The sequence below is a fragment of the Pristiophorus japonicus genome, chromosome 6 (assembly GCF_044704955.1).
Source record: "Pristiophorus japonicus isolate sPriJap1 chromosome 6, sPriJap1.hap1, whole genome shotgun sequence".
Classification (NCBI taxonomy): domain Eukaryota; kingdom Metazoa; phylum Chordata; class Chondrichthyes; family Pristiophoridae; genus Pristiophorus; species Pristiophorus japonicus.
Window position 1 is genome coordinate 5,078,330 of NC_091982.1, and position 16,615 is coordinate 5,094,944.

General features: G+C 43.5%; 1 protein-coding gene across 1 annotated transcript in view; it reads right to left on the bottom strand.

The window, feature by feature from the left end:
• Positions 1 to 16,615, bottom strand: part of LOC139265084 (rho GTPase-activating protein 6-like) — a 202,526-nt gene that overhangs the window by 34,871 nt on the left and 151,040 nt on the right. Inside the window, exons 7-9 of the mRNA XM_070881975.1 lie at positions 12,173 to 12,323; positions 7,383 to 7,531; positions 2,865 to 3,041 (exon numbers count right to left, since the gene is read on the bottom strand). Of these exons, the coding sequence (XP_070738076.1) occupies positions 2,865 to 3,041; positions 7,383 to 7,531; positions 12,173 to 12,323 (477 nt within the window). The remainder of the gene's footprint in view (positions 1 to 2,864; positions 3,042 to 7,382; positions 7,532 to 12,172; positions 12,324 to 16,615) is intronic.

A 16,615-nucleotide genomic window follows, 5' to 3' on the forward strand; every position in this document is an offset into this window, starting at 1 on the left:
TTACCCTATGGTCAGGGATACCCTATGGTCAGGGTTACCCTATGGTCAGGGTTACTCTATGACAAGGTTACCCTATGGTCAGGGTTACCCTATAGTCAGGTTACTCTATGGTCAAGGTTACCCTATGGTCAGGGTTACTCTATGACAAGGTTACCCTATGGTCAGGGTTACCCTATAGTCAGGTTACTCTATGGTTAAGGTTACCCTATGGTCAGGTTACTCTATGACAAGGTTACCCTATGGTCAGGGTTACTCTATGGTCAAGGTTACCCTATGGTCAGGGTTACTCTATGGTCAAGGTTACCCTATGGTCAGAGTTACTCTATGGTTAAGGTTACCCTATGGTCAAGCAAGGAGGAAATCCATGAAGTTGAAGGGCTTTCTTCGACGACGCTCAGATAGATTTTTAACCAATAAGGGAATTAAGGGTTACGGGGAGCGGGCGGGTAAGTGGAGCTGAGTCCACGGCCAGATCAGCCATGATCTTGTTGAATGGCGGAGCAGGCTTGAGGGGCTAGATGGCCTACTCCTGTTCCTAATTCTTATGTTCTTATAATTACCACATCACCATAAAAACAAGGGATGTTTACACTCTTCTCTAATGGGTGAGAAGTTGGTTTAGATTATAAATATTAAAGAATTTCATTCCATTAGTACCTAGCTCCAGATATGGACTGTGTCCCTTGCTCCAGCAAGAATTTAATTTAATATTCCAGACTGGCCAATTTGCTCAATGCCTTTTAAAAGCCTAGGATTTCACTGATTATATTGACACTTCAGGAAACTTGGTGCCAACATCACTGCTCCTTCGAGCTGCAAGGTCTGGTTGGCCATATTCCTGGAGGTTTCATCATGTCACATTTGACCAAGTGAAATTGTCCCGTGGTTTGTAAACATTATTGCATTCACCTTATAAATGTTGGGTCCCTATTACTTGTGCCTTTGTTTGCGCATAACAGTATTTTTTGAAAAAAATACAAGAACAGTGACAGATCACCCATTTTGTGCAGAAGTATTACGTTTTTTTGTAACCACCTTATCTATTGCCAAGGCAATACAGCGTACTTTGTAAGGTGCACCCACATTTTTAGGTTTGCATCAGTCCAAGTCATTTTTCTAAATTTGGAAGATATGAATTATGACCTTAAAGCAGTTTATTTAGCCAAAAAACATAATTTGTCCAGTTTTATCTCCTGTGCACTTTGATTCATTTTTGTACATGTTGATATTTGTACAGTTATTGAATTAATGACATAAATGTGTCATGTTGACTGAATTTTATTTCAAATGAAGCTTGTTTAAGCTCAACAAATATTTGTTGAAGATTCCTAGTTTGATCAAGTGCTTTCAAAGGAATATAAAATAGAATCGTCCAGTCCAGTGGTTATACATCTTATTTTTTTGTATTCTATTTGTACAACACATCTTTGCTAAGAAATATCATTTGAAATTAGTTCTGTTTTTAAAATTAGTTCAAACCAGTCCTTTATTTGAGGCTGAACATAGTTTGTGAATCCATTTCACCTCGTTTCAAATTTACGAGGATGTTGCCGGAAGTGGAGAATCTCAGCTATGAGGAAAGATTGGATAGGCTGGGTTGTTTTCCTTGGAACAGACGAGGCTGAGGGGTGACCTTATTGAAGTGTATAAAATTATGAGGGACCGAGATATAATGGATAAAAAGTGCGTATTTGCCTTAGCAGAGGGGGGCAAAAACCAGGGGGCATAGTTAGAAGTTTTAGAGGGGATTTGAGGGGAAATTTTTTCACCCAGAGGGTTGTGGGGGAATGGAACTCACTGCCCGAAAGGGTGGTAGAGGCAGAAACCTTAAAAATTACTTGGATGTGCACTTGAAGTACTGCACAGGGCTACGGACTAAGAGCTGGAAAGTGAGAAAAGGCTGGATAGCTCTTTGTTGGCCGGCACGGACATGATGGGCCGAAATGGCCTTCTTCCATGCTGTAATTCTATGATTCTATGAAAATGTGGCCACCCACGCCATTTCTCCAGTATTGCCCATTCCACAGCACCGAATGCAGCCTGTCGTGAGTTCTCCTTTGTGACACTGCCGCAGGAAGAGTTTGGCGCCAGAGATTCCTGTGCAAGAACTCGCGCATTTTTCTCCCGCATTGCTAGCAGCAGTGCCCAGGAGTCCAACTGTCAATTCCAAGAGATTCCCGGACAATCCGGGCTACTGCTTCTGTAAAGACACTCATCCGATCTATAACTTACACCATAATTCATTCCACAACTTGCAAAATCATCATTCTAATTTGTTTTGCAGAATTGCAATACTTGCATGTGACATCATTATGACACAGAACAATAGGAATGAACCTCAGCTATTCCCAAACCAAGTGATTACTAATCTCTATCCAGAACAGAGGCAGTCCTGTGTTAGAAACAAGGGTACTTCAGCATGACAGATCTGTTCCATTGAAATTCCATGCTGGAGGAATTCATTTATAGTGTTACTGCAAGTGTTCTTTGTGATGGTCGGAATGATCTAATATTTAGTTCTGAACTGATGGTTTAGCACAAAGAGTTCTGTAATTTAAACAACTTGGAAAGTCAGGGTTTTTCCAGATGTAGGGAATACCGGGGTGACATAAAGGGGGCACAGGCCTGGAGTTGTGTCATATGTTTCCCGACCCTTTTTCCTCTCGTTTGCACTGTAAAACTGAATGTTCTCCAGGGGCACAGGAGTGGAATATCAGGGCCTGATCATACATATTAAAGAGGCACTTGAGCAAAGAGCGACTGGCGTCTGTGGAGCTGTATCAGAGCAAAGTATTTAATGCTTTCAGAAATGTAAGAGAGAGAAAAAATTCACAGAAAAAAAGGCAATTATATGCCATACTCACTATAAACAGGGTTTTGTAGTTGTCGATCATTCTTTGGACCACCCCAATGACAGCTGAGCTTTCCTCTACTTGAATTGCCTGCACACTGTAGTCTTTGTCAGAAATGTTCTCACTCTGAAGGAGGTTTGGGCCAAAGATGGTGGCCAGATTGCCAACTGTCATTTTGTTTCCAGTCATCTTAAAAGAAAGCAGATGAAGAAACAATCTCCTTATCTGTAACATCACTGCTTATTACAAGGATGACTAGTAGAATATTATTCATCAACTGGAACAAACAGGGTGGAACATCATCGACAGTGTGCCCACCATTTCCTGATATTTCAGATGGGTGAAGCCCTAGTCTGGGAGCAGCATGAACAGAATTGGATCTGTATTATATTCATGATTTTCTTGCACTGCTTTCCCTCACATCTTACAATATCACAAGACAAATATACAGCTTATCCATCCAGAAAGAACCAAATGTTGCCTCCATCTTGCATCCAAATTTTAAAAAATGCTTCCAGTGTTTTCCTCAACTGCCCTATCTGGAAATAAATGTCATCTTTTGATCATGCTTTGTGTGAAGAAGAACATCCCGATTATATCCCAAATTTGCATTTTGCCAGAAGAAACGTGTGATCTTACTGCTACAGTTTAATTTGAAGTAGTGATAAGGCTATCTCTTATCACTTCCTTATCTCACTTACCATCCGTATTCACTGCCTTTTTTCCACTCCGTTACCTTCACCCTGTGCTTCTTGGTAAAGAAAACCTTTCTTCTGGCTCCCTCACAATTTCACCCTCAAACTCCCTCTCCTCTGGTTCTCCACCCATCACAACACGTCTGCACTGCTTAACCATCATCTCCAGATCTGCCTTGACCACTTCACGATCCATCGGGCCAAAAGTATCCAGTACTTCAAAATCATTCTGGAGAGAAAACATAACCCCCAGCTTCTCTCTCTTCACAGCAACCATCCCCTTAAACCTATATCCCCTGTCTCTTCCAACAAGTGCAAGAAGCTCATGGACTTCTTTGTTACCAAGACTGAGGCCGGCTATTCCACTGCCTGTACTGCTTCCCCTTCCCCTTGCAATCAAGCCAAACCTCCCCCTAGATTCCCTCTGCCCTAGCCCTGAATCCATGTCTCTTTCTACGTTGTTTCCCATCTCCCCCACCATGAACTCTCCAAGCTTATCACATCCAGGAAATTCATCTCCTGCTCCCTTGACCCCATTTGCACTGAACTACTGACCACCTAACTGCCCTTCCGGGCTGACATTGTAAATGATTCCTTCTCCTCAGGTACTGTTCCCATCCCAAAACATCCATCTTGGATTCCTCGCTCCTTACCACCAACCATCCTTTCTTCTCCCAAGTCCTGTGTTGACAGCTGCCAAACAATCTTCTTCCTCATCTAAATGCTGCCCCTTGGCAACTCATCTGGAGACATGGGAGCAGCATCCACATGTAGCCTGACAACAACCAGCTCGAGCTCTCCATCACCTCTCTCAACCACTCCACTGTCTTCTTGTTATCAGGCTGCTTGTCCAACAGCCAATCTGAGGTGAGCCACAATTTCCTCCAGTTAATCATTAAGATTAAAACCATCGACTTTAGCCACCACCCAGCTCCACACCTCCACCACTTTTCTTGATCCCACAACCACCTCTGTGCTGTCAGACTGTCTGAGTGGTATTGAGTGGTTGATGAGTCAAACATTTCTTCCATAGAGCTGTACCCCAGCAAACGTCAGGAGACAGGAGAAAATTGTGGTTTAAATAAAAGGTACAATCATAAGTTCAGGGAAGACTAATTGTCAAATGATTATATTAACTTCACTCTGTCATTCTGCCAGAGCCACCTTCAATTATGTCATCAGCAATTAAAGGTATTTTTATAGCACCTTAGCACATCTCTCAGAAAAACACTACGGGGCTAGAAATTTGCCTCCTTTGTGCCTCCCGTTAGCACCTCTCGGGGGGGGGGGGGGGGAATAACGGGGCGCGACCGGCTTTGTTACCAGGTACGGTGAGAGTTTCAATACCCACAAAATTCCCTTTGAGGTTTGCGGCGGCGGTAACCCCTAGCACCACAATCTCCTACCCCCGGAGATTGTGATGTTATTGTGCTGCGCATCGCCCCGGACCCGAACCTCGGTTCTGCCCCCTGCAGCGTCGCCGGGCGAAAGCACCGACACCTGCAGGAGGCGCTATTCGGGAGGCCGGCTGCTTGGAGCACGGTATTTAAAGGTGATGATGGTTGCATCAATAAAAAATGTTTCTGAATCCCTTACGTCAATTTTTCCAACATTTTCTTCAGCTGCGATCGATCAGCCCTGTACTCTGCTCGAATGCGCGGGGCTGATTGTGGTGGATCATGGCTGCCACTGGTGACCAGGTACATCGTTCCCATGCAGAGCCTGTAGCAATGGCCCTTTCCTTTAAGGGAAGGAAGGAGCCTCCATTCCTGGCAGTGCTGTGCTCGACAATGGGCAGCGTTGCACTGCTACCGTCCCTCTTGCCTGGTTTAGCGCTCCAAGGGAAGTGCTAGCACTTGATTTAGCACTCCACTTCTTTCCTGGATCGCTAAACCAGAATTTCGTGTCAGAGTCTCTTACGCAATGTCTCCCCCTTTGGCACTGAAATTCCTCAGGAGTTTGACTAGTTTCCCACCATACCACCCCTGGGAGACAGGCAAAACACCCAGGAAATGGCAGAGGCCAGCTTGCTGGTTCTCCGTTATTTTCTGTCGATTGCTTGATGCCTTGTAAGGGATGGAACTTCCTCTTACAGGCAAATAGCGGTGGGGAAACAGAACCAGGGGCAGGGACTGCCAGAGCCAACAGTTCCTGCTTCTTCGACTCCAATGGGACCCAATGTAGTAATGGCAACCAATATGCTGAGGGTGGACGTGTACCTGCCTCCACAAAGCTGGATGTGGCTTGAAAGAATTTAATTAAAAAACAAAATCAGCAGATCAGCCCATTTGCTGAGTGTCCTGTGCTGGGGTCAGGGAATGGGTGGGACTTGGGCAACCTCAACCCCCACAGGTAGACAGGCATGGAAAGGCAGGCACTTGCACCCACATGACCAATGCAGGCCGAAGCACCAGTATTGTGACCCAAGGAATATCAGGGCCTCATGTACACTGAACTTCTTTCAACTGACTGTTAGGTAAGCATGCGGTGACAGCTAATATAAGAACATGAGAACATAAGAAATAGGAACAGGAGTAGGCCATACGGCCCCTCGAGTCTGCTCCGCCATTCAATAAGATCATGACTGATCTGATCATGGTCTCAGCTCCACTTCCCCGCCCGCTCCCCATAACCCCTTATCCCCTTATCGTTTAAGAAACTGTCTATTTCTTTCTTAAATTTATTCAATGTCCCAGCTTCCACAGCTCTCTGAGGCAGTGAATTCCACAGATTTACAATCCTCTGAGAGAAGAAATTTATCCTCATCTCAGTTTTAAATGGGCGGCCCCTTATTCTAAGATCATGCCCTCTAGTTCTAGTCTCCCCCATCAGTGGAAATATCCTCTCTGCATCCACCTTGTCAAACCCCCTCATAATCTTATACGTCTCGATAAGATCACCTCTCATTCTTCTGAATTCCAATGAGTAAAGGCCCAACCTACTCAACCTTTCCTCATAAGTCAACCCCCTCATCTCCAGAATCAACCTAGTGAACCTTCTCTGAACTGCCTCCAAAGCAAGTATATCCTTTCATAAATATGGAAACCAAAACTGCATGCAGTATTCCAGGTGTGGCCTCAACAGTACCCTGTATAGCTGTAGCAAGACTTCCCTGCTTTTATACTTCATCCCCTTTGCAATAAAGGCCAAGATTCCATTGGCCTTTCTGATCACTTGCTGTACCTGCATACTATCCTTTTGTGTTTCATGCACAAGTACCCCCAGGTCCCGCTGTACTGCAGCACTTTACAATCTTTCTCCATTTAAATAATAACTTGTTCTTTAATTTTTTCTGCCAAAGTACATGACCTCACACTTTCCAACATTATATTCTATCTGCCAAATTTTTGCCCACTCACTTAGCCTGTCTATATCCCTTTGCAGATTTTTTGTGTCCTCCTCATACATTGTTTTTCCTCCCACCTTTGTATCGTCAGCAGACTTGGCTACTTTACACTCAGTCCCTTCTTCCAAGTTGTTAATATAGATTGTAAATAGTTGGGGTCCCAGCACTGATCCCTGCGGCACCCCACTGGTTACTGATTGCCAACCCGAGAACGAACTATTTATCCCAACTCTCTGTTTTCTGTTAGTTAGCCAATCCTCTATGCATACTAATATATTACCCCCATGCCCGGTAACTTTTATCTTGTGCAGTAGCCTCTTACATTGTGCACAAAAAAGTCCAACAGACTGCAACTAGGTGATTGAGCAGTTAATCTGTTTTTAGTGGTATTGGAAGAAAGGGGAATGTTGGAGAGGACACTGAGGGAACTGATTGTTGACTTTTATCTTTTTGAACTACTAGTGGTGTTGAAATCGATGTCATCATTACCTCTTGTCCATCTTCACCAAGTGAGTCGTGGGCATGGTTCGCTACCTCTGACAGCAACTCAAGCAATCGGAGCAGAGTGTCACAGTTACATGGAGGCAACAGATAAATCAGCAGCTGCAGGGTGGAGAGCTGTTCCTTTTGATTCATTGCTGTACCAGACAAAACAAGAAGAAATAGGACTTTGTGATGTAGCAGAATCTTTTGTTGACATTCTATTAATCAAACCATGGATTACTAACTTGGATGTGCTCTCAGTTCTCCAAAAACAAACCTAATTTCATGAATTTATTATTCAGTTTGCCGCTCGGACATAATGGAATTCTGACTGTGATTTGATTGCTTGGGGGGGGTGGAGCATGTGGTGAGTATTTATTTATCTTCATGAGATGTCATAAGAACATAAGAAATAGGAGTAGGCCATCTTGTCCCTTGAGCCTGCTCCGCCATTCAATAAGATCATGATTGATCTGATCCTGGTCACAACTCCACTTCCCTGTCTGTTCTCCATATCCCTTGACTCCCTTATCATTCAAAAATCTGTCTATCTCCACCTTAAATATATTCAAAGACCCAGCCTCCACAGCTCTCCGGGGCAGAGAATTCCAAAGATTCACAACACTCAGAGAAGAAATTCCTCCTCATTTCTGTTTTAAATGGGCAACCCCTTATTCTGAAACTATGCTCCCTAGTTCTAGATTCACCCATGAGGGGAAACATCCTCTCTGCATCTACCCTGTCAAGCCCCCTCAGAATCTTATATGTTTCAATGAGATCACCTCTCATTCTTCTAAACGCTAATGATTTTAGGCCCAACCTGCTCAACCTTTCTTCATAATATAACACCTTCATCTCAGGAATCAATTTTGTGAACCTTCTCTGAACTGCTCCAATGCAAGTATATCCTTCCTTAAATAAGGAGGCCAAAACAGTTTGCAGTACTCCAGGTGTGGTCTTCCCAATGCTCTGTAGAGTTGGAGCAGGACTTCCCTACTGTTATACCACATCCCCTTGCAATAAAGACCAACATTCCATTTGTCTTCCTGATTACTTGCTGTACCTGCATGCTAACTTTTTGTGTTTCATGCACAAGAACCCCCAGATCCTTCTGTATTGCAGCATTTTGTAATCATTCCCCATTTAAATAATAATTTGCTTTTTTATTTTTCCTACCAAAATGGATCACCTCATATTTTCCCACATTTACTCCATCCTCCAAATTTTTGCCCACTTACTGAGCCTATCTATATCCCTTTGTAGATTCTTTGCATTATCCTCACAATTTGCTTTCCCACCTTTCTTTGTATCATCAACAAATTTGGCTACATTACACTCGGTCCCTTCATCCAAGTCATTAATATAAATTGTAAATAGTTGAGGTCCCAGCACTGATCCCTGCTACAGTTTGCTAACCTGAAAATGACCCATTTATCCCAACTCTCTGTTTTCTGTTAATTAGCCAATCCTCTATCCACGCTAATATATTACCCCCAACCCCGTGAGCTCTTATCTTATGCGGTAACCTTTTGTGTGGCATCTTATCGAAAGCTTTCTGGAGATCTCAATATACGACATCAATTGGTTCTCCTTTATCCACTCTGCTCGTTACATCCTCAAAGAACTCCAGCAAATTTGTCAAACATGATTCCCTTTCATAAAACCATGCTGACTCTGCTTGACTGCATTGTGATTTTCTAAATGTCCTGCTACTACTTCTTTAATGATGGACTCCAACATTTGCCCAATGACAGATGTTAGGCTAACTGGTCTATAATTTCCTGCTTTCTGTCTCTCTCCTTTCTTAAATAGGGGTGTTACATTTGCGGTTTTCCAGTCTGCTGAGACCTCTCCAGAATCGAGAGAATTTTGGTAGATTACAACCAATGCATTCACTATCTCTATAGCCACTTATTTTAAGACCCTAGGATGCTTGCCATCTGGTCCAGGGAACTTGTCCTACTTTAATCCCATTAGTTTGCCTTGTACTTTATCTCTAGTGATAGTGATTGTTTTCAGTCCCCCTCCCCCCCCGCCACCCCCATCCCCACTGCTGCAATAGCTCCTTGATTATCAATTATTGGGATGTTTTTTGTGATCTCTAACATGAAGACCGATACAAAATATTTGTTCAAAGTCTCTGCCATGTCCCTGTTTCCCATTATTAATTCTCCAGTCTCATCCTCCAACGGACCAATGGTTACTTTAGCTACTTGTTTCCTTTTTATACAACTTTAGAAGCTCTCACTGTCTGTTTTTATATTTCTTGCTAGTTTACTCTCAATAGCTATCTTCTTTGTCTTTATCATTTTTTTAGTCATCCTTTGCTGGTTTCTAAAAATTTCCCAATCCTCTGGCCTTCCACTGTCCTCCGCAACATTGTATGCCTTCATTTTCAATTTGATACCATCCTTTACTTTCTGAGTTAGCCAGGGATGATTCATCCTTCTTTTAGTATCTTTATTTCTCACTGGAGTAAAACTTTGCTGAGAGTTATGAAATATCTCCCTAAATGTTTGCCACTGTGTTTCTATAGTCTTACCCTTTAATATTTTTTCCCAGTCCACTTTAACCAACTCTGCCTTCATACCTTTGTAATTACCTTTATTTAAGTTCAGGACACTAGTTTGAGACTTAGCTTTCTCACCCTCAAACTGAATTTGAAATTCTACCATGCTATGATTACTCTTCCCAAGAGGATGCGTCACTACAAGATCATTAATTAATCCAGACTCATTACACATTACCAGATCTAAAATAGTTTGTTCCATGGTTGTTCCACAAGTATTGTTCCAAGAAACCATCCCGCATACACTCTATGAACTCTTCCTCAATTTGATTTGTCCAATCAACATGAAGATTAAAATCACCCATGATTATTGTTGTATCAGTCTCCATTATTTCTTGATTTAAACTCTGTGCCACAAAGTGGCTACTGTTTGGGGGCCTATAGACCTCTCCTATCAGTGACTTATTTCCCTTATTACTTCTTATTTCCACCCAAACTGATTCTTGATCTTCTGAGCCAATATCATTTTTTACTACTGCACTGATCTCATCCTTTATTAACAGAGCTACCCCATCTCCTTTTCCTTTCTGCCTATTCTTACAAAATGGCAAATACCCCTGAATATGTAGTTCCCAGTCTTGGTCACCTTGCAACCACGTCTCTGTAATGTCAGCAGCATACGTCCCTATTTGGGGCAGCCAGCATAAACTCCCAGGTCAAATATAGCATGGCTTAAGGGCAGAGTAAAGTTCTTTTTAAACTACCCTGTTAAGAATTTCCAGCTTAGGAACAGTACTGATTTTGGATACAAAAGCAAAATACTGCGGATGTTGGAATCTGAAATAAAAACAGAGAATTCTGGAACTCTCGGTGGGTCAGGCAGCACCTGTGGAGAGAAAAACAAAATTAACGCTTTGGGTCGACGACTTTTCGTCAGAACTGCCAAATGATCAAAAAATGCACATTCTTAAGCAATGAAAGGGGTAGGGGAAGAAAGAACAAAAGGGAAAGTCTGTGATAGGGTGGAAGGTGGGAGAGATTAGAGAGACAAAAGGGGTGATGGGCCGAATTGAAATGGTAATGACAGATGTTAGAAAAAGCTTAATCCGAACAGGATTTGAATGGCGGCGTAATGACTCCGATTTAGGATAGCTATAAGAGATGATCAGTAAGCAGCTCTTTCAATTGCTTTCCTATGAACAAGATCAACTTCATTCAAATTCACTGAAAAAAGTATTAAAGGTTAATGAAGAAGAAAGAATGCCTAAAGGTTTGATTGAAAGGGAGGAAGGTTTGCTTGCTTTCAGCCATGCTCCAATGCTTAACGTACCAGTGAGCAATGCTGAGAGCAGGCAATCCCATTAGATTTAAGTGGAACTTTTAGGCATTCTTCCCCTTAAAAAAAGAGTCTTCCTTCTTCCCAGCAAAAGCAGGCCAGTGCAATCAGGTCACAGTGTTCAGTATGGCCATTGATAAAAAGCACGCTAAATATGAATAGGTTTTGGCAAAGAGGATTTGAACTATATATCTGACCAATCATTATTAGATGTGATTATTAAAAGCAAACTCCATTGTACCTTAACCCCAACTTCAGAAGAATACCTTCTCTTACACAGGTATTACAACTCTATTTTCCATACCAGTCACCCTGTGTTATTTGCGAGAGGAGAATGTAAGCCCTACGTCCAAATTTAAGACATCATCTGAAACCTCAGTGTGATAAGTTTAACGTTTAGAACAGTGTGTGACCTCCATTTTAACAGAAACTTTGACAAGATTACATTCTTCAATATCAGTTATTCAGGATGGTCTGGCTTCAAGAGCTAAAAACAAATATGAGGTTGTATCCTTGTAAAGGTCTCTGACACCCTAGGAGAGCAGCTAGTAGAGAAAATTGTACAAGAAAAATTCAAGGCACGTCATGTAATAATGGAAAGACACCTATTGGGCAAAAGTCTGAAAGAGAGAGACTCTCTCCCTAACCAATCTTCTCACAGCATCACAGCTGAGAGTAACAGCTCAGCATGTAGCGATAGGAGACAGGAAGGCACTATCTTTGTTGTATGCAGCAAAATAAACTTTTTTCTAAAAGAACTCCCCTCTTCTCATGGAGTCACTGACATATGCTGGAGGACACTACCACAGCAATTAGCTGACCTCTGAATCAAGGGTCAAGCAAACATTCTTTATGTGTGAGCCTTGGAAATGAGTGCCTGAAGGCTATTGAATTGTATTATGTGTTTTGCTGACAACCTTACTGTAAGCTGAGTGGGTTCATCTCACTTACACACAGTGTTGATGAAGGCTGTGTAGAGCTCCCTGGGGAGAAGAGGGTCCGGCATGTCCCGCAGAAACTCTTTCAGTAAAGCCGCCACATCATGGACACTGTGCTCGTCATCCAAAATCACTTCCAGACCTTGATCGAACTCATCTCGCAACTGAAACGCACAAGCATGTAAGTGGGTCATGGGATTAAACACTCAGCATTCTCTTCACTATCACAGCAACAATTCACCAAAAAAATATCAGTTTGAAACAGAAGTTCTTAGAGCTGAATTCTACTGGCCAGCTCTTTCATCGTTCAACTAATTGGCCTGTCACAAATGGTTTATATTAAAACATATTTGTATCCTGATGTGATTAAATGAACTCAGTTTTTACTTTTTGGATGCATCATTTTACCTCCTCCAATATTTTTCCTGATCACATCCACCCCAGCCTTTCTCTCCTCTGCTGAAGGCAGTGACAAGCATTCCAAAACCTTGCCCAAGTGGTAACCATTTCTGAAAACTTACCATTGGGTGTTGGCGGGCTATTTTCGCATGGTGGGATCGGAGCCTACCCTGCCTTCACCCAATATTCACACAAGAGTCACGTGACAGGGATCAGGAACAGGAACCCGGGCTAATTTTCCTCTCCCTAATCTGTTGGTGTCCCAGCTGAGATCAGCTAACTCCGCAGAGACCAGGGATCAAACCTTGGCCCAACCTCTACAGTGTGTATGGATCAATATCATACCACACATGCGGTTTCTGTCTTACAAACTGGTTGCATTTCATTTCCTAAGTCAGATTCTTCCATATTTGACCATGGCCCTCTGTCCTGTTTCATGGTCACCCTCCTTTGCTTTGCAAAGTCATGCAGTGGGCTGTGATTATCTTTCACACCTTTGCTACACTATGGAGAAGCACCTCACTTGCATGATACAGAAAGCAGAATCTTTGCCTTAGCATCCCAAATGCTCTGCTCCACAGTATTTCTGGTTGAGGCACATGCTTCATTATATTTACATTCTGCTGTTGTTAAGGGTCATCAGCAATGTTCCCTCTTGGCCGCGCAGCAATCTGGAATGTGCCGCGTATTGAAATCAGCAGGCCGTTCACAACACTGAGCTCGAGCGGGGGGGAGGGGCTGTGCATCAAACTCCGACGGCAAAAGTGCGAGCGGCTGGTGAGCGGTGGGGAAAAGTGCAGCTGTGATTGGAAGATCAGCGAGCTCGAGCGGGGAAGGGGGAGGTGTGTCTGGAAGCGAACAGCGTGTGGGGGTAAGGGCGAGAGGTGAGACAGTCAAGGCCTCAGAGCTCTGCGAGAGACTGAGCTTCGGAAGGTTTGTGGGAGGAGACGTAGGATAATACCCTGTTAGCCGGTCGACCTGTGAGGGAAGAGGCTGAGCCAGATGAAAGTGATTGGGCATCTGGTTGATAGCCTTGGATTAGAGTGAGACTCGGAGTGCTCCCCCTTCAGCAGCTATCAATGTCCCAGGACTCAACCTGGAGCCAAATGACCCAGAAAGGCCCACAGAAACTAAAGGTCACAAAACTAAAGTGGCAAGTCCAAGGTACCACGGGTGGCTCAGCTGCACAGGGAGGAGGGGCGAAGAATAAGAGAGCTGTAATGGTAGGGGATTCAATAGTTAGGGGAACAGAGCGGCCGTAGACGTGACTCCAGAATGGTATGGTGCCTCCCTGGTGCCAGGGTCAAGGATGTCACAGAGCAGAATCAGGACATTCGGGGGGCGGGGGTGGGGGGGAGAGGGTAAACAGCTAGAGGTTGTGGTCCATATCGGGACCAACGACATAGGTAGAAAGAGGGATGAGATCCTACAGGCAGAATTTAGGGAACTAGGGAGAAAATTAAAGGGTAAGACCTCAAAGGTAGTAATCTCCTTGTTACTACCGGTGCCACGTGCTAATGAGTGCAAGAATAGAAGGATAGAGAGGATCAACATGTGGCTGGAGAGTTGGTGTAGGAGGGAGGGCTTTAAATTCCTGAGGCATTGGGACCGCCTCTGGGGGAGATGCGACCTGTACAAACCGAATGGGTTGCACCTCAACAGCGCCGGGACCAATATCCTCATGGGGAGTTTTGCTAGTGTTGTTGGGGAGAGTTTAAATTAGCTTGGCAGGGGATTGGGGACCTGAGAACAAATTCAATGGGGAAAGATGTAAAGCTGAAATTGGATAACAAGAATTTAGAAAGTGAACCTGTAAGACAGAGGAAACAAAGGTTAGTAAGTAGTAATCAAGGAGGTCTTCCTGTGCTAAATGGTATATATTTTAATGCAAGGAGTATAGTGAATAAGGTGGATGAGCTAAGAGCACAGGTAGACACTTGGGAGTACGACATTATAACCATTACAGAGTCATGGCAGAAGGAGGGACAGGTTTGGCAGATCAATATTCCTGGTTACAGGATTTTTAGACAAGACAGAGAGAGGGGGGTAAAAAGTGGGGGGGGTCGCAGTATTGATTAAATAAACTATTACAGCGGTGAGGAGAGATGATATGTTAGAGGGATCATCAAAAATGGGTTGAATTGAAAAACAAAAAAGGGGCGATCACACTGCTGGGCGTGTACTATAGACCCCCAAACAGTGGGAGGGAGATAGAGGAGCAGATATGTCGTCAAATTGCTGTGAAGTCCAAAAACTATAGGGCAGTAATAGAAGGGGATTTTGACTATCCTAATATTGATTGGGACAAATATAGTGTGAAGGGTATAGAGGGTGCGGAATTCTTAAAATGCATTCAAGAAAACTTTTTTTGTCAGTACGTAACAAGCCCAACACGAGAGGGGGTGGTTTTGGATTTAGTTTTGGAGAATGAAGCTGGGCAGGTGAAAGGGGTATTAGTGAGAGAGCACTTGGGTGCCAGTGACCATAATTCAGTCAGATTCAAGTTAGTTATGGATAAGGACAAGGATAGACCAGGAATAAAAGTCCCAAATTGGGGAAAAGCTAACTTTGCTAAGGTGAAGAGTGATTTGGCCACAGTGGACTAGAAACAGCTACTTGTGGGTAAATCAGTCGGAACAGAGGGAGGCATTTAAGGAGGAGATCCGGAAGGCTCAGGCCAAATATGTGCACTTAAAGAAAAAGGGTGGGACATTTCTAGATCGGGACTTACAGGGGAGGATAAAGAAAAAAAATAAAGCTTATATCGACGGCTAAATACTGTAGAATCTTTGGAGGAATATAGAAAGTTAAGAGGTAAAATTTAAAAGGATATTAGGAATGCTAAGAGGAAGCATGAAAAATTCTTGGCTAGTAAAATTAAGGAAAACCCAAAGATGTTCTATAATTATATTAAAAGAGTAAGAGAATAACTAAAGAAAGGATAGGGCCTTTTAGAGACCATGAGGGCAATCTTTATGTGGAGGCAGAAGATGTTGGTAGGGTTCTTAATGAATACTTTGCATCTGTTTTCACAAAAGAAAGGGGCAATGCAGATACTGCTATCGAGGAGGAGTGTGAAATTCTGGATGAAATAAACATAGTGAGAGAGGAGGTATTGAGGGGTTTAACAGCTTTGAAAGTAGCTAAGTCCCCAGGCCCGGATGAAATGCATCCCAGGCTGTTGAGCGAAGTAAAAGAGGAAATAGCAGAGGCCTTGACCATCATTTTCCAGTCCTCTTTGGATTTGGGCATGGTGCTGGAGGACTAGAGGATTGCTATTGTGGTACCCTTGTTTAAGAAGGGAGAAAGGGATAGGCGGAATAATTACAGGCCTGTCAGCCTAACTTCAGTGGTGGGAAAATTATTGGAAAAAATCCTGAAGGACAGGATAAATCTACATTTAGAAAGGCAAGGATTAATCAGGGACAGTCAGCACGGATTTTAAAGGAAGATTGTGTTTGACTAACCAAATTGAAGTTTTTGAGGAGGTAACCAGGAGGGTCAATGAGGGTAGTGTGTACGATATAGTGCATATGGACTTTAGTAAAGCTTTTGATAAGGTCCCACATGGTAGACTGGTCATGAAGGTTAAGCCCATGGGATCCAGGGCAAAGTGGCAAGTTGGATCCAAAATTGGCTTAGAGGTAGGAAGCAAAGGGTAATGGTTGACGGGTGTTTTTGTGACTGGAAGGATGTTTCCAATGGGAGTCCGCAGGGCTTAGTACTGGATCCCTTGCTTTTTGTGGTATACATCAATGATCTACATTTGAACATAAGGAGTCATCATAGGCAGTCCTTCGGAATCGAGGAAGACTTGCTTCCACTCCTGAAGTGAGTTCTTTGGTGGCTGAACAGTCCAATACGAGAGCCACAGACTCTGTCACAGGTGGGACAGATAGTCGTTGAGGGAGGGGTGGGTGGGACTGGTTTGCCACATGCTCTTTCCGCTGCCTGCGCTTGATTTCTGCATGCTCTCGGCGATGAGACTCGAGGTGCTCAGCACTCTCCCGGATGCACTTCCTCCACTTAGGGCGGTCTTTGGCCAGGGACTCCCAGG